At 42.6% G+C, this 25,743-nt stretch overlaps 1 protein-coding gene across 1 annotated transcript in view; it reads right to left on the bottom strand.

Annotated features, from left to right (window-relative positions):
- GNPTAB (N-acetylglucosamine-1-phosphate transferase subunits alpha and beta) overlaps positions 1 to 25,743 on the bottom strand; it is a 140,775-nt gene that overhangs the window by 34,560 nt on the left and 80,472 nt on the right. Inside the window, exons 9-12 of the mRNA XM_082256745.1 lie at positions 20,058 to 20,237; positions 12,266 to 12,436; positions 6,748 to 6,871; positions 913 to 1,113 (exon numbers count right to left, since the gene is read on the bottom strand). Of these exons, the coding sequence (XP_082112871.1) occupies positions 913 to 1,113; positions 6,748 to 6,871; positions 12,266 to 12,436; positions 20,058 to 20,237 (676 nt within the window). The remainder of the gene's footprint in view (positions 1 to 912; positions 1,114 to 6,747; positions 6,872 to 12,265; positions 12,437 to 20,057; positions 20,238 to 25,743) is intronic.

The following is a 25,743-nucleotide window of genomic DNA, read 5'->3' as shown; positions in this document are numbered from 1 at the left end:
TCTTGATTACAAACATCTCTTAATAAGCCATCCTGCAGTGTAATGGACCAAACTCACCCTATCCTCTATGAGCCAAGCTAACTTCCTCCCCTGGGGACCAGGCACATTTTTCCAGCTCAAAATCTTGTCGGGCACAGGTCCCCTCATTGCCTCTGTGAATTCTCCTGCCTCAGACAGAGAACTAAGGCAGAGGACCTGTCACCTCAACCAAAAGGAGATATCCACATCATGCAAGCTGTGATGTGGACACCCAAAGTAGGAACCCAGAAAGTAAACAGAAGTGGAGAGAAGGATCGTCATGCGACTGTGGCTTCAGGTAAGTAAAATGAGCATTTGGATACTTTCCTTTTCTTTTATCCCAGAGGTTAGTTAGATGGGGTTGGAAAGGGGATTGCTAACCACGTGGAGTTGGGCTTTGGATTTGTTTGCGGCTACAGTGTAAAATATTGGTTAGCAGACCTTAGAGCTTTCATGCTAAGAGCTGAAAATGTGGAGTAGTGTGCACAATGGGGCTAAGTGTTTGCCATTTTTTTTTTATTTCATTTTTTACATACTCTTTCTGGTAAGATGAATTTGACTGATTTTGTATGTATTCGTTCACTGCAAAAATATATCCCCTTGGGCATAACAGAGACTAACCACTTACAGAATAGCCTAGAGATACATTTCAACACACTTATTCCACTCCAGAAAATATTTACAATACAGAAAGTGCAGTAACCCAGAGCAAACAATCAGAAATGTTCTCTTAGTTGATCTTTCAAGGACTGAATATCTGATTGGTCGCTCTGGGTTAATAAACTTTTCACTGCCTTATGGAATGATTCCTTATGTTTTGTAACACATACCACCGTAGGGGTTAATGTTTCCTACGAATTCCTGAAACAGCAAAAACACTTTAATCTACTTCACCTTGTCCACAATCCCCAGCGTCAAATCCACAGTTAAGCACATTGCAGGCTTGGTCACAGAACTTGTCAGCAAGCCATGAATTAGCACAGCCTTGATTACAATAAGAAACACCACTTATTCCCACTCCGGGCTGCCAGGCTTGTCCATTGAGAATACTTCCTCCAGCAAGGGCTGGTGCAAAACGACCACCTGCTGTGTTACCTATAGGAGTGGGGAAAAAACAATTCTTTAACAAATCATAACAACATATCTACATAAAAAAAAAGCTACGATAATCTAAATACTGTATATAGAAATGTCAAACTGACATACAAAATTGCTTACATCATCAAATAACAACTGTTGTCTGCTACAAACTATCAAGGGACAATTTTTGTGTTAAGGTAGAACTAAAGGCAAATTTTTTTTTTATTTCGGATAGAGTAGAGAAGAGTTACAGCCCCTGTAATTTTTTTGCTATCTGTGTTCTATTGGGGAGATTTCTCCTCACTTTCTGTCCCATAGTCAAAACAGGAGATAGCGTCAAAGTGAGGGAATTGCAGAACTAGTGTCCTCAATGGAAGATTTCCCCTCTATTACTATTCTCATGTTAAACAAAAAACAAAACTTTGGGATTTTCTTTTACTTTCACTTTTGATAAGGGTAAACAGGAAAAATAGAGAGGGTGAATCTCCCTAACAGGGGCACAGCGAGCAAAAAAAAAAAAAAAAAAACTGGTGTTCTAATCCCTCTCCAAAACTCAAAAAAAATGTTGCCTTTAGTTATGATTTAAAATAAATGATTCAATATGTTGCATGCCTCACAAAAAAAACAGTAAACTGTAAATTCCTTTTCTTTGAATTAATTGAGGAACACAAAATTCAGAGATCTTTGGGTTACACTGCCACCTACAGGAAGGTTTGGACACTGTAAGAAAGCCATGCCGAATGTAAGGCCATAAATACAGAGGTGTGGGACCCATGTCCCACAAGGAACTTGAAGAAAAGGATTTTACAGTGAGTACAAAAATCCTGTTTTTTTTTTTGTTCATTTAAGGGCACAGGATCCAGAGACATTCAGGAAGTCCAAAAGCAGAACAACTGAGGGGTGGGCAACACAGCCAAAAATGCTAACAAAGAGCCAAATACAAATAAACTGGGGACTGCCTGCAGCTCATAGAGCCATCTGAAGGACCCCGTGCCCAAAAAGTTGGAATAAGCAGAGGCCTGAACAACCACCTGTAAAAATTTAGAGAAAATGTGAGTAGAAGACCAGGGGAAGTCTTGCAAGGATAGGAAACAGCTACCTGATGCTTGAAAAGCTGAAAAAACACTCACATTGGTATTGTGCCTTCACAGGAAAAGGTGGACCAGATCCTTAAGTTCAAAACTTTGAATGATATTTGTCTGAACATCCAGGAAATGATAGAACAAGAAGCTGGTTCCCCTTTATGGGGACCATCAGAAATCACATAGAGAGAATCAGTGTAATGGAGGCAGCAGTTGCATGATAGTAGAAACACTGCTCGAACTACATCCAGATAATGAATGAAAATTTCCTTCTGATATACTGGGGCCAGACAGAGGGAAGGAAGTACACTGTCCTGTTAGAGTGAAAGGCCGAAACTACCTTGGGATGGATGCAAGCTCTAGGCCTTAACACCATTTTGTCCTTGTGTAGGACCAGTAAACACTTTTTACAGAACAAAGCTGCCACTTCAGATACATGCCTTGCAGAGGTGATGGCTACAAGGAATACAATCCTGTGAATGAGTGTGGAAATCAGAATATGCCCCATTGATTTTTTTAATGCCTAGACAACCTAATTTAAATCCGACGGACACAGAGCTGAGATTTGACCATTATTAGCACCTATGGCTAATTTCTGAACTAGATCTGATTTTAAAAAGATCAGGATTGATCACACTAAGTATTTTCTAGGATACGTTTATTTTCTCAGCAAAGAATGATTTGTATGTGTGATGGTAAAACTTCAGTGAAGTGAAATTGCTGGCTTTAAGAATTGTGGGGATTACCAAGATATAAAGTCCCCCCTTTGACTTAAAGTACAACTGAATGCAAAATTTTCTTTTGGTTTTGGATAGAGTGGAGAGCGATTAGAATTCCTGTCAGGTGTTTATTGCTGTCTGTTCCCCTGTTAAGGAGATTAACCCTCTCCATTTGTCTTGTTCACCAATATAATTGAAAAGTGAAATAAAATACCACATTTTGGGCTGTCCCCAAAAAAGTAATGAAGGGTAAATCTTGCAATGGGACACTAGTTCTGGTGACCTTGGGGTCACCAAGGAATTCCTTTAATTTCCAGGGCTATGGAACAGGTAGTGAAGGGAAATCTCCCAAATGGAACATAGATGACAAAAAATAGACAGGGGTTATGACCCTCCCTTACTCTATCCAATATGCCTATAGTTCTACTTTAAGACCTATCCTAATGACAGAAGATCCAGTTTTTTAAAGAGCCCAGAGTGTCTGGCAGGAGACTGATCAGTACAAAATACCACATCTGCCTGGAACAATCTGGAGCTATGAGGATCACCAAAATAGCCATCTCGATCCCGGGGAGCAGATAAGAAAGGAGTATCTCAGGTGGAAAAAGTGTAGATTAGGTTGTAAGGATTCCACAGAGCCATCAGAGCATTCACTGCTTCCACCAAAGGATCTCGGCACCTGGATACAAACCTGTCCAGTTTGTTGTTTCTGGATCAGGAGGTCCCTTTTCGCCATCCCTAACCTTTGACACAGGTTGTAAAACACTTTTGGGTGTAGGGTCTATTCTGGCTTGTCCAGGCGCAGCCAGCTGTGGTAGTCTGCCTGCTAACTGTCCTGCGATGTGAACGGTGAAAAGGCAAAATCTTTTCTACTTCTTTTGCTGTGGCAAGACTTCTGGTTCCTCCCTGATGGCTGACATTCCCCGCTGACACCACTGCACTCTCCAACCAAATCCAGACAAGATCGCCATAGTGTTGTGGAGGCAACGACGTCTCTCAAAGCTCCAGAATGTTCAATGGTAGAGTCAAGGTTCCTCCAGTGTCCACGTTTCCTGTACTGTCAGGGTGTCTAGGACTACTCTTCTGGCTTATCTCAATTTTAAGGATTTTTTAGGTTATTAGAAAGAAGGATTTCTAAAACTCCAGAACTGGAATCTTTAGCCATCAGGCCAGCGACAACTTGTCCTTGGTGTCAGGCTAATAGGTTTGTCTAGAGACTGAACTGATGATGACAGAATGCTGAGCTAACAGAGTGTGGAGGGAAAATGGGCAAATGGAACTGCCTTGAAAGAGGCAACCACCCGTCCCATAAAATATGTGCAGGGTGCTGCGTTTGTATATCGTGCATAAAGTGCTAAATATATCAGTTTGTGAGGAAAATTAAATAACACAGGGATAATACATGAAGAACCCGAATAAAATACTACATACAAAAATACAATGTGTAGTGAAATGATATACAAAGCTAAGATAAAACATAAATGTGAAGCAACACATGAAATAATGGCACATATAATTAATTGAGAAAATATGTATACTAAACATAGAAGTGTAAAGTCTTTCATATGGCATCAACCACAACATGCCCCTTCACCATGTGATAAATGCTAATATGTATATATAGTGACTCCAAAAATAAATCTTCAGTACAGTGACACCTCAGTGCTCACAGGCCTCTCACCTAACTGCTGTAAGGTAACAGCATTGGATAATTATCTTTCGGTGCAAATCCTTCACTCTCAGCACCTCTATGGGTAAAAATGTCACCTCTGCGGTCCTCTTTCTTTAATCTTTAATAGGCTCCATAATATATGTGGATAAAAGATGAAGCTCCATAGCGCATTACCATTTATAAAATTTATTATGAAGCAACAATTGGGTACTCACTTTTAAAAAACAACAGACAGTCAAAACATCCATGAGCGCCGAGCTCGTCAAAACGTCACTTCCAGTATGCCTCTGCATATGGTGAAGGGACACGTTGTGATTAAACTTATATGTTTAATATACATGTTTTCTCAATTTATTATATGTGCCATTATTTAATTTGTTGTTTCACATTTATGTTTGATCTTGGCTTTGTATATAATTTCACTACACATGGTATTTTTGTATGCAGTATTTTACCCGGGTTTTCCATGTATTTTCCTTGTTATTTATTTTTCTTCACAGACTGATATATTTCGCACTTTACGCACCATATAACAGCGCAGCACCCTACACACATTTTATTTTATTTCATTAGCCTAGGGTTTGCTATTTTGGTGTTTGGCGCCTGTTAGTTATTTACTATTCACTTTAGTGATAGCGCAAGAGCCTCACGACTTTAACTATAAGTCCCATGACTCTAATTCAGAAGTGAACTCAGCTCTTGGACTGAAGTATCCAAATCTAATCTATCAGCAGAGAATTGAAAATTGTCCTAGGGAAAAAAAAAAAAAAAACTCTGGCTTGAGCTGTGTCTAGGTTTAGACCCAGATACTCTAAGTGATAAGTCAACTCCAAAGCAAAATTCTGAAGGTGCAGATCAACTGAAACTTCTTAAGGTATGACCTTGTCCATGCCACATTTTTAGTCAGGATCTATACCAATGTATGTGAAAGGTTTATATGGAGTTTACCTGTCAGTATGCAGAACTTCTGCAAATTACATGGGTTATGGTAAAAGTTTTAGTGGTATAAGGGCCTCTCAGAGACCTTAGACTAATAGCAGCACTAGAAGAAACTACAGACTGCACTTACATCTGTTGACAGACACTAGCAAGAACCAAAATAGTCTCTCTAAGCCTGGAACTTCTCAGGGAAAACTTCATCCTGTAAGGATTTTTGGAGACTCTTCCATCAAATACAACCTTTGCAGGGAAGTCAGCTATTGCCAATGTAAATAGTCCCATAAAATCCTGTATAACTGTGGGGAAATCCTTCCGGGTTAAAGCAAAAGAGGAGGCCACACAATTGTGTGCGACTACCTCAAAACATGTTATCTCAGATGGGAGGGTGATGGCTTACATGACCCTAAGGCAAACGTACTTCCTACCCAATTCTATGGTGTTTTATTATTTGCAATAGCAACCCTATGGAGCACCTTCATTATCCTCTCTCTATCTCCCATCTCTCTGTAGCATATGACACTAAGCTGACCCGGTCTTAAGGGCATTGGCGAGGAAATGTCCCTAATCTCACAGAGGAGGTCTGGGAGGACTGTATATCTACCTATGTTCCCTCTATGATTTCTGCCTAAGAAATGGACGGGAAATGGATTGGAAGTCTCCTATGCCGCCGACTGTTTCTACTTGAGGGGGGCTAATAACTCAGTTTTACTCTTCTACAAGATAATGTATGTAAGTTGGATTTGTCTCAAGAAATTTGATAAGGTTTGATCCACTTGGATTGACGCCCAAGGATGGGATGCATTAGATAACACTTGATGATCTCCTCCCATTCTCTTCCCTTCCTTCAGCCCCCCCCCCCCCCCAAAATCTCTTGCATTTTGCCTCCTCTCATCTCCCTTGCTCTGTTCCTTCCTCCCTCCTTTGCCCCCCCCGCCCTCTTTTTTTCTCCTGGGTGAACAATTATAGTTTTTATCCCAATATAAGTCTGTGATACTCGATATTGATTGTGCTTGTAAACCTTTCTGAATGACCTAAAGAATGTTTAAAGCCTTATAATATATGCAACACTTTACCCGGGTATCTACTGTACCACCTATCTTAGATTTTGTCTATTTTGATGTGAGCTGTATTTAATTTTGCTAAATAATTCAATAAACTGTTTTCACAATGTCTTCAATAGTATATATTTTTTTAATTGTGAAATCTGTGGAGGAGATTTAGCAAAGTAGGAGCTTACCAAGGCAATCCCCTCCATCCCAGTCACATGCAGAGTTATTGCAAGCTTTGTCACAATAACCATCTTTAATCCAAGATCCTGGACATCCCTCTGCACAGTTAGGAACAGGCCACGTCAAATAAACCTTTGCGTAAAAACACAAATGTATTACTCATTATCTGTTCAATTCACAGCAATAACTTTTGTTGTAAGAGCTGTATTTCCTAACTATTAAAAATTACAAAGCCCCAGAAATCTTACCAACTGTCAGACTATGTTTACTTTTATAGTGTAATTATTGAGTATTTTTCAAATCCTAGCTAAAAACAGCTTCCTTCCAGGAAATGGAAGTGGATCTGAAGAAACCATTAATACATGTATCTGCACTTCTAACTTGTTGTAAGGAACCAAAAGAAACAAGATGTTGTCTAATAAAGATTTTGCTTCCTGATACCTGCCAAACATTTTATGAATAATTCTTTTTTGTTCCAAATTATGCTTTTAAAAACAAAAATCAGATATAAGTAAAGAGATTTTTATTTAAATATTAAACAAGCATTTTATCAAGAGTTTTATCTTAACCACTTCGCTACTGCTGCACTTGTGGTGGACAGTTTATAAACTGCACTTCAGAAAACACACATAGACGGACTGTGTGCCCGTGAATGACTGTATTCTGAGCTGACAATGTACAGAGTCAACTGGACTGCTACACCAGGTGCTTGCCTTACTTTCTGGCTAAAGCGATGACGTCACTGGCTCGCCCTACGCGTTGCATTACAGGTCACATGACTTCTTTAGGGGATGCCTGACGAAGTCACGTGACCTGTGCTGCAATGTGTAGAGCAGAAATGGTGACAATTTTGGACTATCCATGATGTAAGGCAAGCACCAGGACTAGCAGTGCTGCCAATGCATGTAAACCTTAAGGGGCAGTACCTAAGTTTTTAATCTGTTGTGCACCCGATTAAATGCACTTAAAAATATGAGTTGTTCTATATTTATTAATAAAGGAAAGTTGATTTTAGGGGAAGCACAATGATTGTTTTATGTCTTATTTGAGTGGTAAATCTTTGGAAGCAGAGGAAGGAAGAGCGAAAAGGCTATTACCCCAGGCTTTAAGCCTACAAATAATACCAATGAAGTTTGGTAAATTTGGAGCAAAGTAGAAACTATTTCCTTTGGAGTGTGTATAGTAAAGTGGAGGAACAAGGTTTATTACCATTAAAAGAGATGGCAAGATTTGACCCATCTAATACATAGATAAAAAAAGGAGATGAGAGCATAGTGAGCATGGTAGGACTATACCAAGAACTACGCATCTAATCACACTGATATATGTATATTGAACTTACTTTTTTACACTAAAGCACATGGTGAGCTATACAGTATATGAACAGTGACGGGAGTCACTTTGGTTGGGGGGCCCGACTTACCTCAGAGAGGTTGAGAAATCCCTCTCTCAACTCCCTAGGCCCCTCTTATGTGTAAGTCACCCTGTGTCTATTGGGGAAACAGGTTGACCAAGAAAATGATGGACAGCTACCTAATGGACACTGAGAATGTGGTTTAGATTACATCAAATGGGACAGTAATATTTATCAACACTATCTCTCAAGAAATAAATGAAGACTTTTCCTGGTTTGTTTGATTCTCAACCTGTTCTTTAAAAGAGCAGGTAACATTGGCCTCTGTTTCAAGTTCTGGGAGACAAACAGTCTGGTACTGGTGGTCTCCTGTTATTATCTGTGTATTAAGGTGTGGGTGTTTACACTTATAATAATGTGTATTGTACTTCATGAACTCGATGACGGCAAGTCTGCAAGTTAATTAGCTCAAGTTAATTAGATCAGTCATCTATTAGTTGCTAGTGGCAAAGTAGAATACTGTTTGTGTTGGTTGTTCCTTAGATATGTTAATTATATTTCTGTACACAATTTCACCTGCATAGGATAATTTAATCAGGCACCTGACCTGGTGGGGTATATATTCGGTGTGAGTTTGTTCAATAAATGTTCCAGATCAAATACAAGCTAAGTCTTGGCTAGTTTGATATGGGGTGGCTGTAATATCTGATATCTATGTTCAAGACTGAAGGAAGCCATATTCTGACGAAAGCGCACAAGCGCATTGTGGGGTCACGGTTATGTTATAAACAGAATATTATTTTTAATTTTATTTATATTTGTATTTAATTAGTCACATTGTGATATTGTTGTTTAACAATTTTAGTACATAGGATCAAATTTGTATTATTTTTTGATTTAGGGTCATTTTTATGCATATTTATTTCATAGGAAAATACAGGAGAAATTTATTCTACTGGGACAGTTTTAGTATTTATTTTCAAGCACACAGGATAATTTAATTTGAATACATTTTTTCACATTTAATACACAGGATTATACTGTAGGAGTTAATTATATTGGGATAGTTTTAATATTTTTCAGCATGCAGGACAATTTTACTTGTATACTTTTTTCACATAAGTGGTGCGGCACTTAGAATTTACCTTGTGAGCACTGTGATGATCAATCACAGCGATCATAAATGTAAAATAATCTAGAAGTAGTATTTATCAATGAGGTTTAGATAAACAAAGGGATCAGCCACAGCAAATTTATGTTGAAGGATTATAAATGATTGTGGGATTTTTGTACATCTCATTTCCATCCTCCTAATGTCAACCTCTTCACCTCAGTCTCTCTCTGTATATGACTTGTAAATTGACCATTTGAGTAACAGGCTGTAATACCTCTTTCAGTGCTGTGATAGTTTGACTGAGAATTACTCGGTCGTGCAACACTGTACCCAAATTAATTTTAAATATTTTTTTTTATCCCCTGATGACGTCAGCGCGGCTGACGAAACGTGCGTCGGGACACGTGAGACCGTAGAGTTCCGGTGAGGTGGCGCGCAGATGCGCAAGCGGCGTCCCATCCACCCAATCAGCTGTATTGTACTTCCAGGCGTTATACCAACTACTTTGATGTAAGTGCAATTCTTTCATTAAACCCTAGTATGTGACGTTATTACACCATTGGAGTTTTCCTTTGTTCTTTTTACATTTTGATGCTCGGAGATCCGGAGCTTCTCTAAGGCATCTGGGCCAATATCCTTTAAGCAGAGACAGCGCTGAGGACCATTTTGAGCCTATGTGGAGATCAATGGCGGTTTTGACCCCCTATAATTCAAGGGGTCATTGGTAAGAGGTCTGGTAAGAGGTATATTGTCTTACCACTGGGTGGAGGTGTTTGGTGAAGGTTTCCATTCCAGTCCAATTTTGCTGCTGAAGACATATTTTGCACTGAGCACTTTAAGGACATTTTGAACCACATGAGTCACCATTGTTTATCTAATTATTATGTATATAATAATTTGCTGTACATTGCAATTTAATATTTATGCACTAAAGCACTTTTTTAGTGACTGCTAAGCGCAATTTTCACCCTTTGTTTATCAAAATATTTTTTTTTACACAAATAGATCTTTCTTGTTGTGCTATTTAATAACCACTGTTTTTGTTTTTTCTATATAAAAGGAAACAAGACCCAAAAAGTTTTGAATGAAAAAAAAACAAAACCTTATTTTCTATGGGCTCTTTCACACGGGCGATCCGATCAGATCCGCCTGTCAGTTTTTTAGGCGGATCTGATCGGATCCTCCATGCAGCTCTATGGGGCAGCGGATGTCAGCGGAGACACCTCCGCTGACACCCGCTGCCATCCGCATCCGATCCTGTGCGTGAAATCTGGACGGATGGAAACCCTATTAATCCATCCTTCAGTAATCGGATTGGATCGGATCTGATGAGAGCGGACAAGCGGTCCACTCTCATCCGATCCCCCATAGAGGGCAGCGGGGGCTGAGACACCTCCCTCTCCGCTCTGCAAGCGGAGACGGAGCGGTCATCCGCCGGCTCAGCAGGGAACGCGGATCAATCCCCGCTGAGCAACACGGATCCGCCTACGGAGGCGGACCGTGTGAAAGAGCCCTAAGACATATCAAATATATCAAATAATGCCAGGGTGGGTTTTCCTTTGCTTGTTTTAATGTAATGTCCTGGTTTATAATTGTATCTGTAAAAGCAACCTTTTAAATACAGAATGGAATAAAAAAAATATGCCAGAACAGTATGAAACCCCCCAAATGATCCTGTTTTGAAATGTAGACACCCCAGAGCTCATTTTAGCCACAATTTTTTGGAAACGAAAGAAACATTCTGCATTCTGGTACTGAGGTTGCTAACTTGAAGAGTTTAGTCATTTGTTGTTGGATGCATCATCGAACATACAGGATTGAACACAGGGGGAGCAGGAGGGGAGGATGTAATATACAGATCACATAGAGTCAGGCTGGAGAGTGTGGTTGGAAGGAGGGGGAGGATACAGAAGGAACGGTGTGAAAGGGTTAAAAACTGATCCAACAATCACCTGAAACCCCTCGCATCATGAATCTGCTGCAAGGGATGATTCATTTATTCATTCAGTTGCAGGCTCTGGGCGTACTAGACACGCACAAAACATTTTTAATAGTGTCCACAGGGCATGTCTAGTACATCCAGTCCTTCTGCCCTGCTGCCGGGATCTGCTCTGTCCCAGTACAAAGTAATTCAGATCTGATTAATCACAGCTGCTTTGCCGAGTACACAGAGAAGGTTGGCAGCAGGAGCTGCCAGACAAAAAAAAAAAAAAAACAGTCTGGCAATGTTTATCAACAGCATTGCTCAGCAGTGAATACAGGAAGCTGCAATGAAACATTGTATATTTTTTCATCTTTTGGTTTCTTTATGTACAGATCAAAGGGATGAACTTTGATCTGCTGATTAAGTCAGTTAAAGTAACCTGACAAGTAAAAAAAAAAAAAAAAATTATTTTTTTTAAATTAAATGTTCTTCTGTTGAACCCCTATTAACCATTTGTTAATCCAATCAGCCCTAAATAACTGCTTATTCTCCTTCTCCAATCAGTTATAATTTTGCTGGGTATTTTTTTCTATTTTAAATACTAATATTTAAACTTTTTTTTCAGCTTTTGTTTGCTTTGTTCATTAATATTTTTACACCTTTTACATATATTTACACGTATCATATTGAAAAAAGTGCAGAATTGAAAAAAACTTCTTTACTTAATTTGTAAATAACTTTGCAATGCTTTGTACCAGAATCATAATTTTAGTGTTGTTTAAAACAGGACAAATTATAGAATAAAATGCATGCTTTTTATGTGCAATAACACTATAAATTTTTAAACTAACACTGCTGAAAAAAAGGAAAAGTGACTTTTGGTTAGTTTTATTACATTTAATTGTCTAAGGATTGTGAAAGAAAATCATTGTTGCAGGACAAAATTCACAAAAAGAAAGCCTTGTTTGTCCTTAAAAAAACAAGTTATGTATTTACGTTGTTATCCTAAGTAATGAAAAAATTGTCGCCGAATAAACAGGATCATAGCAGAAATTAGAAAAGTGCTCTGGTCCATAAGGTGTGAACAGGTGTGAGAGCCAAAGTAGATAATCCGGTTTATTCATTTTTGCTTACCTTCTGACCCTTTGAATGGCTATAAAAATCATCAGGCCACACATAGGTACCAAACATAACATCATCGTTCATATATATAAATTTTTGAGAAAGTCCAGGAATCCGATGAAGGTGGCTTTCAATAGCAGGAGAGCTAAAGGTAGGTAAATGGCTAGTGTTCAAAAAGATTTCCTAGTAAGAAAAACAAAGAGGACATCATCAAGGAAAGATTAAATGTCCTAGCTTTAAGTCTGGTCAAACTGGCTGAGAGAGTGCTAACATGGAAATCATTGGTGTAAAGAACTACAACACTTTATTAACCTTAACAGATGCTCTCATTCTTCACAGCTAAAACGTAGGCATTATTACATAACAAATAGCTCTTTCAACAAGGCGTCAGGGCTACTGACAGCTGATTATGGCTTTGAACAAGTGAGATCATTTGTCTGTGCTCATACAGTACTTGAGACTAAAGTACACAGGAGGACACTGCAAGGTTCTCCATATGTCCCTGATCTGAGAGTGACTGGATGAAAAAGACAATTAGTCATTACCAGTGCTACTTTAAATGGTGTACTATCATGGAAAAGATGGATATGTCAGTAAAAACATTATAACTAATTTGGATCAGTTTCTGAAGTGGGGAGGGCTAGAAACATGCAAGTTAGTTATTACATTGGGGTTACATTATATTACTAATTCAGATATAAACAGGGCTTAGTCTTTAACCACTTTACCACTAGAGCATTTTGCTGTCTTACGTCTGGGCCACTTTTTGCGATTCGGCGCTGTGCGACTTTAACTGACAATTGCGCGGTCGTGCGACGCCATACCCAAACGAAATTTACGTCCTTTTTTTCCCACAAACAGAGCTTTCTTTTGGTGGTATTTGATCACCTGTGCGATTTTTACTTTTTGCGCTATAAACAAAAAAATAGCGTAAATTTTGAAAAAACAACAATATTTTTCACATTTTTTTTATATGAAATTCCCCCCCAAAAAATGTAAAAATCAAAATTTTTTTACATTTTTGGCCAATATGTTTTCTGCTACCTAGGTTTGGTAAAAAAATTCACAATAAGCGTATTTTGATTGGTTTGCGCAAAAGTTATTGCGTTTACTAACAAGGGAAAGATTTCTGTCATTTTTGGTGGGTTTTTTTTTAACGCGTAATGGCGGCGATCTGCGATTTTTTTTTGCGGGACTGCAACATTGCGGCGGACAGATCGGACCCTTGACTGACATTTTTGACACTTTTGGGGGTACCAGTGACATTACTGCAGTAATCAGTGCTATAAATATGCACTGTTACTGTAAAAATGACACTGGCAGGGAAGGGGTTAATTTTATTGGAGAGGGAGGGGTTAATGTATGCCTGGTGCTTACTGACGTGTGGGGAGGGAGGTGACTGAGTGACACAAGGACAGATCCAGGGTTCAGCTATGCTGAACCCTGCAATCTGACCCTGCCTGTCACTTCAGAGATCGCCCAATGTGTTTACAAACAGCGGGCGGATCTCCAGACTCGATCCCCGACGATCGCCGCTGCTCCTCCCCTGGCCCGACTCCCGCTGTGACTGAATACAGCGGGAGCGAGCCTCCGGCGGCGCGCGAGCGCCACCCACAAGGGGGAGTGTCTGATGACGTAGTACTACGTCGTCAGACGATAACGAGCCACTTTGCCGCAGTAGTACTACGGTACTCAGTGGCAAAGTGGTTAATATAATCAAACTAGCAAAACAAGGGGTTATATACAGTAACTTACCATATTAGCATTAGCAATGAGCTTGGGTGTGTTTGGGATCCCACCTGCCTGATCCCGCTAGGAAGCCGACATTGCACATGGCTAATCACAGGCAGTGAGACATTTCTCGATCAGCAGCTGCACATATCGGGAAATGTCTCACTGCCTATGATTATCAGTGGGCAGCATCGGCTTCCTGGCAGGATCAGGCAGTTGGGTTACCGAACACCCCTGAGCCCATCTCTAATTAGCATTGTTTTAGTTCACGTTAAAAAGTGAAGATTGCTACCTTCACAGTCCTGTAAAATTGAATGGGCAGCTTTACAGTGGAAGAAGTAGAGGAGGAGATGACAGCAGCGGAAGAAGGAGCAGTAATAAAGCCGCCAGTGCTGCAGGAGGCCAAACCCAGAGGCAAGTCTTCCATAATGTGCGAGTGCTATAGTTCTGCTTTAACTGTACACATACTATACGTAGGACAACATAAGTTTAGTTTAAAGTAGAGTACCACACAAGCACTGCCTCTTTTATAGTTATAGTAAGAGTGAGGAAGTGTTAGCGCCTCTCAAAGGCTTACTGCTGGCTGCAATTTTGTTGGAAAGATTCCCTTCACTTTTTGTCCTCCTTATCATACAGGAAGTTAGAAAAAAAAAATGGAGGTTTAAGCCTGGCCACTCTAGCAATATGGAAAAGAAAATACCTTTTGGTTGAAGTTATACTTTAGAGCAGCAATAAATGCAAAAGCAAACATTTATTATATTGCATATTACCAATTCTTAGATGTGATAGCTGCATTATAGGGTTGCACCGATAACAGTTTTTTTAAGACTGAGTACCAATACTTTCTCAAGTGCTCACTGCTACCAATTACCGATACCTATTTTGCCCCTGGATGCATTTATTTTTTACAGTTCACAGCAGTGCGATTAGTTTTGCAATTTGACAATTCTAAATCTCATGACAAGTCACACCCCATTACCATCAATGGAACTGTTCAAATCACTGAGACTCAAGTCCCAGCGAATTTGAAAAACGTTCCTGAACTTCTTTATGGGATTTCATTGGGACTTGCATTGACTTCTGTTAAATGAAGTCACAATGAAACCGGAGGTTCAAATCACACTGATAAAATTGCAAAAAAGTATTGGTTTTAGTATCATAGCATTTGCACGAGAACAAGTACTCGTACAAATGCTCAGTATCAGCACCCATACAGGTATCGGTGCAACACTACTGCATTGGTTTCCTTTTTTCGACTTTGTGTCTTTTACTTTCTACTTGGGATCCAGAACAGTGCGATTTTGAAATTGTGCTACTTCAGTGGAATTTCTAAACAAAAGATCAGTCCTACCAAAACCTACAATTTCATTGAAGCTTGCGACTTCATTTAACCACTTCTAGCCCAAGCCAATTCTGGCACTCCTCTGCTACATGTAAAAATTGTCTTTTGTTTGCTAGAAAATTACTCAGAACCTACAAACATTATATATGTTTTTTTAGCAAAAACCCTAGGGAATAAAACGGTGGTTGTTGCAACTTTTTATGTCACACAGTATTTGCGCAGCAATTTTTCAAACAAATTTTTTTTTAACTGTTTCATGAATTAAAAAAAAAAAAAAACTAGTTAGCCCAATTTTTTTGTTTACTTTGAAAGATGATGTTACGCCGAGTAAACAGATACCCAAGATGTCACGCTTTAAAATTGCGGAGGTGTGTTACTGGCCAGATCACCAGGTGGAAACAGGGGAAAAGGCATAAATCTGATGATTGATATGCTGCAATAATTAATATTTTTGGTTTTCGGTTTAATACAGCTTATGTTTAAGAGTAAATACTTACATGAGTACAGCTGATTTCCTTCCAAGGGGCATTACATTTTACTTTTGCTCCATTCAATAAAAGCGATCAAAGAACAACTGCATGGGCTCTTGTAAATAACATGGTACAAAAGATAAAAATTTTACAGGAATCCCAGACATTACGGTTTGGATCACACCTATGCACTTTGCTTTTGATCCATTTCTGCCGTGCATTTTGTGTTTTTTAATGCATTTTGTGTTTTGCATTTTTTATTCTTTTTTTTTGCCAATTTGTTGTAGGGTGGATTAAAAAATGCAAATTCTGGCAAAAACACACTACATGCTTTTCTGCAGCTTCTCTATTAATTTAAAAGAACGGGGTTTGGCTTTTTTCCTCAGTTATACTTACCTCGGTCCAATGCTGCATCTGTCACCTAGTGCCTCTACACTGAGAACCGAGCAATCAAACACCGCCGATCGCTTGGTTCGGACAGCTCCCCCTCGGCTCTTCCCCCCCCCCCCTCGCTCACTGAAGTGCTGAGCTGTAGAGGGGCGGGGAGCGGCCAGCTCAGGCTCTCAGCGGCTCACTAAGCGGCTGAGCAGGGTGTCGGTGCAGGCAACTGGCGGATCCCGACTCCGTGATTGCGATGACGCGGTGCCTGGACTGATATCTGCAACGTCAGCAGAGAACGGATTTCAGACAAAACGGGTCACAGGAGTGCAGAACAAACTGCACTCCTGTGACCTATAGAAGATGTACAGCCAAACAAGCTTTGGCTGTACATCTCCTTTAAAGTCTATTGAACCAAAAACGCACAGTTTTGCTTTTAAAAAGGTCCCTGGCCCTTTCCAAAAACACGGCTGTAAAAAGCATAGATGTAAATGTGTCCCATAGGAAACCATGCTAAATGGACCGTAGTGCGTTTCTGCAAAAAGCATTAAAAAAAATGCATAGGTGTGAACTGAGCAATAAGATATCATCTTTCATTAACATGGACATGCTGTTAAAGAGGTTGTAAACCCTCTTGTATAACTTTTACCTATAGGTAAGCCTATATTAAGGCTTACCTATAGGTGCTATAAATATCTCCCAAACTAGCACCGTTTAGGAGATATTTACAGCGCAAACTGCCGATGACGTAATCGGCGCAGGCGCTCTGAGGGAACGGCCACCCGTGCCGTTCCTTCAGAGCTCAGTGCCGTGAACGGCGGCTCCCGCGCGCATGCGCGGGAGTGATGTAATCGCGTCTCCGGCCAATCAGATGGCCGGAGGACGCGAACCCGGAAGCGGGACGGCAGGACATGTCGCCGTCCTGTCGCTGAGGTGGCGGCACGGCGGGGGCTTCGTTTTAAGGTAAGTACTGCATAATGAGCTAGTATGCGATGCATACTAGCTCATTATGCCTTTCTCTTTACAGGGCTTTTTTTTTCTCGGATTTTTTTTTTGAGTTTACTTCCTCTTTAAAGCTATTTTCCATTAGGTAAGATCTAATTTTACACAATTGCCCTTTGCACTGTGTTAAACAAACCCAAGTGTATATATCCAAACTAAAAAATATATGTGGTAGAACTTAGAGTGTTAACAAGTCCTTTGTGTTTTTTAGCTAGTGCATATAAATAAATCAAGCTCTATTTGGTAGAATATGAAGAAAAGTTGCAACTTAGTGCATCAGATCAAAAGCTGGTCCTCCTAGTGAGCAATGTTTTGATACAGGAAAGTCCAGCTCCAGCAGGGGAGATTTTTCAGATTCACGGGGCACGCAGTTATACGTATCTTTTTCCATTGGTTAATCCATAAACAAAATTTGTTTGGGTTTACTTCAGGCCACAGTTGCAACTAAGGTTTAAAATATGTGGCTAGGTGATAAACCAACATGTCAATCTGTTCACTGCACATAGGCAGAAACCATAAACAAGCTAGCACAGTAAGTATAAAGGTCACAGACAAGAGGACATGGGTCACTATGATATGATTCCCACTTCTGTCACTTCAACACCTCTTTTTCAAAACTGGAAACATGTAGCTGGATACCTAAACTGACACCTCAGCTAAAATAGTAGAACATAATGAACAGTAAAATAAAGCCATTGGTAAGCAAGAACCCAAAGTGTCTCATTGAGGTAAACACATTTCATTTAAAGTGGTTGTAAACCTCAGACATGAAATATGAACAAAGCATATCCCTCTATAGTGTGTACTTATCCCAATTTATGGCACATTGGGGTTCATTTACTAAAGGCAAATAAATAGACTGTTCACTTGACAAAGTGCAGTTGCATTCTGCAAGTGCAGTTGCTCCAGAGCTTAGTAAATGAGGTAAAGCTTCACTTTTTGAAGAATACGCAATCAAGTGCAAGGACAATTTAAAAAAAAATGCATTTTTGCTTGCCCATGATTGGATGATGAAAGTCTGCAGAGCTCCCGATATTTTACTAAGTGCTGGAGCAACTGCACTTCCAGTGTGCAAATGCACTTTGCAAAGTGCACAGTCTATTAGGCTTTAGTATATCAACCCCTAGGTGTCATTTGTATCTTCTATCTTGTTCATTTGCCGTTTGCCTGAGTCACTTCCAACAAGATTACCTGACACCAAGAGGTAAAAAGGTGGCGAAGGAGCTCCAGCACACAGCCTGCGACTAACAGCCTCAGCTCATTTCATGCTTGCAGTGTGAAGGGGGTGTGTCCTATCCCTCAAATCAGCTTTCACTGAGCTCTACAGAGTAACTTGAGCTCCCCGTCCCCTGCTTTCGGAAGCTCAGACAAGCTTTACATGCATACATGTAAAAATCCTAATTTTTGACCTAAGCCCCCAGAACATTATATATTTTCTGAAAGCAGAGGCCCTGTAGAATAAAAAGGTGATAGTTGCAAATTTTTGTTTCACGTGATAGTTGTGCAACGTTTTTAAACACAAAGTTTCCGGAAAAAATAGAATAAAATAAATTTTAGTGCAAAACCACGCCACATAATACCCATTTTTGGTTAACATATAAAAGATGAGGCTGCATCGAGTATATAGATACCCAACATTCCAGGTTTTAAAATTGCCCACAAATCACTATAGGTGACATTGTAAAAGCTGTTACAGCTCATCAATTTAGAGTTAACTAGGAGCTCTTGTGCTAGAGTTATTGTTCTCACTCTGCCAATATGTCACATGTGCAGTATGATTATGGTTTACATACACGTACACACCCTGGGCGTTCATTTGCGTTTGCACAGGTGTGCAGTAGTGATCGACCGATATCATTTTTTCATTGCCGATACCGATATTTTGGTCATCGCCTATTGGTATCAGCTGATATTTTCGTTTTTTTTTTCTTATTTTTTTTACATTTGTTTTACTTGACAGGTACTCTTTTGGAGGGATCTGGGGGTCTAAAAGACCCCAAAACCCCTCCTCTGCACTTAAAAGCATTCAAAACGCCAAGTTTGGCTGTTTTGAATGCTGCCATTTTTTTTAATCTGGCGCCCGTACCCGGAAGTGATGTCATGACATCACTTCCGGGTTTTTGCATGGAGACCCAATCAGAGCCGAATGCGGCTTTGATCGGGTCTTCGGTGGCCGTGCAGGCTGGTTGCCCGGGTCTCCCGGTGGGACGGGAGCCCCAGACGAGCCGTGGAAGGACGGCGGGAGGGGACGTCCCCTACCGCTCCTTGTAATGACAGCCATGCGGCTTCTCAGCCGTATCAGTTGTCATTACAAGACAGCCGACCATCGGCTATGGACGCCAGTACCAGGGTGATGCCTCTAGCTGCAGGCATCCCTCCTGTACAAGCACTTTCCGAAATATCGTCAATATCGGTAACCTCAGGGGCCGATCCCGATATATCGGGGAAAGTGCATATCAGCCCCCTGATATATCAGCTTTGCCAATAATCGGTCGATCCCTATTGTGCAGATCAGCAGTGGTTTCGTCAACTTTTATTTTTTATTTTTTTTAAAGAGGTTGTTAACTCAGCAAAAAAAAAAAGAAAAAAAAGGCATAATGAGCTAGTATGCATCACATGGAGCTGCCGCCTTACTTTCACTTTAAAGCCATCAGCTTGTGTTTAAAGGTTCACTCTTTGGATATGCATACTACGCCCAAAAAGCTGAACTGGTTAAAAATTCTGGACTTTGAACAGATGTAGAAGAATAAAGACTGCAGATAAACAAATATAACTTATGTAGGAGGATTTGCTTCATCCCTGCATATCACCTGAGGTCACTTTGCTGGGTATATGAAGGGGTTTACAAAAACTTTTAGTAAATAAATAGAAGTAGTCCTACTTGGTGTGTTACAATGGTGACCCGTGGATTATCCAGATTCAGCCACGATGGTATTTGACCGTTTGTTATGATGAAAACGTGACGCACCCAGGGAGCATGTTTCTCTATGGATCTCAAAGAGTAGCGAAGTTCTTCATTATCCTCAAAACGACTGGCGGAAATGTCTTCATCCTGCTTTAGCTTTAATAACAAAATAAAATCAGATTACAGTACTGTAAAATGATGTGTTCACCAAGGTAATCTGTATTGCCACTATTCACATTGTAACTGTAAGGTGCAACTAGTGCGCTGTACTGTGACAGCTCACCTGCTAAGAGCACCACAAAGTCCACCAATAAAAAAAATGTGCAATTAATTGTTATTGTGCATGCAATATACAGTACAGTACAGTGTAATAAAATTGGATTTTTGACTTACCGTAAAATCCTTTTCTCTTAAGCTCATTGACAGACGCAGTCCTCTTTGATTAATATCAGTAGGGTTATACTGCCCCCTACAGGAGTAGGACACTAGGCAGGAAAAACGTTCTGGCCACACCTTAGGGGCAGTCCCAGGGGGTATATCCTCTCTCTCCCTGCTACAGGATGTCAGTTATGTCACAAAGCAGTGTCAGAGAATTCAACCCAACCCAACTCAAAATAGAGGGGCGGGTACTGCGTCTGTCAATGAGCTTAAGAGGAAAGGATTTTACGGTAAGTCAAAAATCCAATTTTCTCTGTCGCTCATTGACAGACGCAGTCCTCTTTGATTAATATCAGTAGGGACGTTCCAAAGCAGTGCCACAAATGAGGGGTGGGATAACAGAAATCAAAATCCAATCCAGAAGGCCCAACCGGAGCCAACCAGAAGCATCAAGGGCTCATCGAGCAAAGAGATGAGACCCAAGTGAAGAACCCAACAAACCCTCGAGGTAGACCAACGGTCTCCTCAAACAGCGGCCTGCAGACCCTTGCGGCCAAAAGAGGCATCCGCCGATGCCAGCACATCAACTTTATAAAACTTTGTAAAGGTATGAACCGACGACCAGGTAGCCGCCTTGCAAACCAGAAGCATCGACGCCTGATGGCGGAAGGCCCAGGAAGCACTAAGCGCCCGAGTGGAGTGCGCCTTAACAGGGAACGGAGGAACCCGACCCTTAATAGAATAAGCCTGTACCACCGTCTGTCTGATCCATCTGGAGATAGTCGCGGCAGACGCAGGCAACCCCTTTCTAGGGCCATCCGTGATCACAAAAAGTGAATCGGCCTTACGAAAAGGGTCAGTGGTAGCCAAATACACCCTGATCGCCCGAACCACATCCAAGGAGTGTAACGCAAACTCCCGAGGATGACTGGGCTTAGGACACAGAGAAGGCAATACAATATCTTCATTCAAATGAAACTCTGAAACCACCTTAGGAAGGAAGGATGGATTCGGACGAAGAACCACCTTATCCCTATGAACCACCAGATATGGGGAACGACAGGACAATGCGGCCAGTTCTGACACCCTGTGTGCAGAAGTGATAGCCACCAAAAAAGGCCACCTTCTGGGATAAGGTAAGCAAGGGAATCTCCCTAATATTTTCAAAGGGAGGTTTCTGAAGAACCGACAACACCAAATTAAGATCCCAGGGCGGCAAGGGCGCGCGCACTGGCGGAGCCAGGTGCCGCACCCCCTGGATGAAATTCCGCACCAAGGACTGAGTAGCCAGAGGCTTCTGAAAGAAGATTGCTAATGCTGAAACCTGACCCTTGATAGTGCTCAAGGCCAGTTTCTGCTCAACCCCCTGTTGCAGAAAAGCCAATATCCGGGCCACCGAGTAAGAACGTGGAGGAAACCCAAGAAATTCACACCACGCAATGTAAGACTTCCATGTGCGATGATAGACCTTTCTGGAAGTCGCTTTCCTCGCTTTAATCAGAGTAGGAATAACTGAAGCCGACAAACCCCTGTCCTTCAGCACCTGGGTCTCAACAGCCAAGCTGTTAAAGCCAGCGATCGTAAAGCAGGATGGAAGATCGGTCCCTGAGACAGCAGATCCTCCCTGAGAGGAAGTCGCCAAGGAGCGTCCGCGACCAGCCTGACCAAGTCGGCGTACCAGGCCCGATGAGGCCAGTCCGGAGCCACAATGATGACTGGAATTCCCTCCACCTCTATCCTGCGAAGAAGTTTCGGCAGCAATTTGAGAGGAGGGAAGGCATACCATAACTCGTACTGCCCCCACGGAGCGACCAGTGCGTCTGCGGCGTCTGCCAGAGGATCGCGGGAGCGGGCTACAAACCTCCACACCTTCCTGTTGAGCCGAGATGCCAACAGATCCACATCCGGGGTGCCCCAACGAAGGCACAATTGGTGAAATACCTCTGGATGAAGGGACCATTCCCCTCGATCCAGAATCTGACGGCTGAGAAAATCTGCCTGACAATTTTCCACCCCCGGAATGAAAACCGCGGAGAGAGCTGGAACAATCGTTCCGCCCAACGAAGGAACACTCTTGGTGCCCCCTTGGTGATTGACTTAAGCCACGACCGTGGCATTGTCCGACTGGATCCGAACCGGGCCGCCCCGGAGCTGCTCGGTTCAGTGAATCAGACAAAGTCTGATCGCTCTCAGTTCCAATACATTTATCGGTAACCTGGATTCTTCCAGGGACCAGAGCCCTTGAGCAGATCGTCTGCCGAGAACCCCACCCCACCCGGATAGACTGGCATCCGTGGTGACAATCGTCCAGTAGATCGGGAGAAATGATTTCCCCTGACTGAGCATCGGAGACCGAAGCCACCAAACCAGAGTCCCTGGTCCGCTCGCTCAGCCGGATCCGATTGTCCAGGGAATCGGGATTCCGGTTCCATTTGAGAAGTATCTCCTTTTGGAGAATTCGGGTATGAAACGGGGCAAAAGGTACTGCCTCGAAAGAAGCCACCATCAGTCCCAGAACCTTCATGCAAGTCTGAAGGTAAGGCCAGTTGACAGACAATAACAACTGAGTCGTCGACTGAATCTTCTGGAGTTTCTCCGCAGGGAAAAACACCTTTGCCAAGGATGTGTCTAAAGTTAGGCCCAGATAGTCCAACCTCTTGGTGGGGACCAGGGATGACTTCTGCAGGTTCACCAACCACCCGAACTCTTCCAAAGAGATCACGGTGATCTCCAAGTTTAGCTACAGAGCCTGCGAAGACTCCGCACGGAGAAGGTCGTCCAGGTAGCCTAGAACCGATATGCCCCGCTGTCGCAACAGCGCCAAAACCGGGGTCAAACACTTTTGGGAAGACCCGGGGAGCAGAGGCAAGACCAAAGGGTAATGCCACACATTGATAATGGTTCTCTCCCACAGCGAAGCGAAGGAAACGCTGATGTCCTGCCTAAATGGGAATGTGAAGATAGGCATCCTTGATGTCTATGGACGCCAAAAAATCCATCTGATGCAGGGAGGCCACCACTGTGCGAATGGACTCCATTTTGAATTTTTGCACCCGGACAAAACAATTGAGCGCCCTCAAGTCCAGAACTGGACGCAGCTTGCCCTCTTTCCTGGGTACTGTGAACAGGTTCGAGTAGAACCCCTGAAAACGTTCTCCCCAAGGAACCGGACCACTCCTTGTTGCATCAAGTCCGTCACTGCCCCCAGTAGAGCCTTTAAGCTATGCGGGGATAGTCGTATGTTGAAAGGGAAGAACCGCACCGGAGGAAGTGATCGAAACTCGATCTTGTATCCCGACCGTATGACCTCGCGAACCCATCTTGTCTGGAATTCTGGAAAGCCACGGGTCTGGAAACCGGCGAAGACGCCCCCCCACCCTTGATATGGGTGGGGCCGCACCTTCAGGCTGTAGTGGTCTTATTTTCAGGTCTGGCAGGACTGGACCTTTGTTTACCCGACCAGCGTTAAGCCTACAGCACCTGGTATTTCCAGGCGGTCTCCCATACAGGTACTAAACAGGCCCAACCCTGCTTAGCTTCCAAGATCAGACGAGATTGGGCGCATTCAAGGTGATGCGGCCGTAGGCCCCTTTGAAACCCCCTGGGGGGTTTTTGGAGGACTTTGCCTTATCACCCGTCCCAGAGGAACGAAAAAAACTTTTTATGAGCGGAAAAGGAAGGTCCCCGTCTGCAACGAGGTCCCTTACCCTTAGTAGCCTGTGGTAGAAAGGTGCTCTTGCCTCCAGTGAGACCCTTGATAATTTCATCCAAGGTAGCACCAAACAGGAGATCCCCTTGAAAGGGGAGATCCGCCAAAGCTCTTTTGGAAGCTTGATCCAGCACTTTAACCATAACATGCGCCGGAGGACCACCGCCGAGATCGATACACGCCCCAACAATGGAGCGGTGTCCAGGGCGGCGTCACAGACAAACTGTAGCCCTCGTACCATCTGCTCCAGCAAGTCCGCAACTGCAGGGGGGAGACTTCTCCCCTCCAGGTCACGGTGTAACAACTTGGTCCATTCTGTCAATGTTTGTGAAACCAGAGCACTGGTAAACACTGGCCTAAAGGCCGACCTTACCAGGGAGGATATGGAGCGGGATTTAGATTCCGCCTTACGGTCCACCGGATCCCGAAAGGACGGAGCGTCCTCCAACGGGATAACAGTAGCTTTATTCAGTCTGGAAATCGGTGAATCCACCGACGGTGGTACCGTCCATTTTTTAAGGAGGGATTCTTCAAACTGGTAGCGCTTAGCAATCTGTTTGGACATACCAGGGGTTCGTTTTGAACGGACCCACTCCTCTTTAATGATATCATCAAACATTTGGGCAAGGAAACACCTTTGCCATTTTGGAAGGCTTGCGGGTACCAAAAGCAATTTCAGTATCAGCTGCCTCCGCCGGTGTAACCTCAGGTCTCCCGGACAGACACAATCAGTGCATCTACCAGCGTTTCGTCTTGCGCTATGGCGAAGGCAGAAACGTCATCCTCACTATCCGAGGAGACGGGACCCGAGACAACAGCCCCAGAGGAGGAACCTGCAGCCGCAGCGACAGGCTCAGAATCCGTATCTGATGTGTCAGACAAGATAGGGGTAGGCGGGGGTCGCTTTTTAGCCCCCCCGTCCCTGACAGGCCACCTCCACCGGTGATACAAAAGACTCCAAGACCGCTGAAAGTGCATTGATAGTAAGAGAATTGGAGGGTCCCGTGGTCACCTCGAGTGGATCAGTTGGGGACACATTTGTAGCAAGGTCCATGGCAAAAGCCAGGAAAACCTGTCAGCAAACAAATGACAAAAATTGAAAAAAGGAAAACCTTTTCCACTTTTTTTTTTTTTTTAAAGTAATCCCCCAGCGCAACAGCACTCTTCAGTGACCACGTGCTTTGAGATCCCTCACAAAGAGAAGAAAGACCCCCAAAGACTCACCACCTGATGCACAGAAGTTCCTATAGGACTGCTCTCAGCGCTGTCTTTACAGAACAGGAAGTCTTGTGGATCGATTTACCCGGGCAAAGGGAGGGGCTCCTCCCCTTTACACGCCTTCCGGCACTCCCACCGCTGCTCAGCCTCAAGCCCGGGCGAAGCTGGGTGTATCAAAGATGGCCGCCGCCATACAGGGGACATCTAGGCTACGCCAAAATGGCGGCCCGCGTGGCCCGAGAAAGGATGGCGCTCCGTGCGGCTGCAGCCGACCAATCGATCGGTATGTGTTTGATAATATCATGCCTGATTGTTTTAATGGTAACGCTTGCGGCGCCCTACTACATCCTTGACAGA

The sequence above is a fragment of the Pelophylax lessonae genome (assembly GCF_965119305.1).
Source record: "Pelophylax lessonae genome assembly, chromosome: 4".
In the NCBI taxonomy this organism is placed as follows: domain Eukaryota; kingdom Metazoa; phylum Chordata; class Amphibia; order Anura; family Ranidae; genus Pelophylax; species Pelophylax lessonae.
This window is presented reverse-complemented; position numbering and strand designations above follow the sequence as displayed.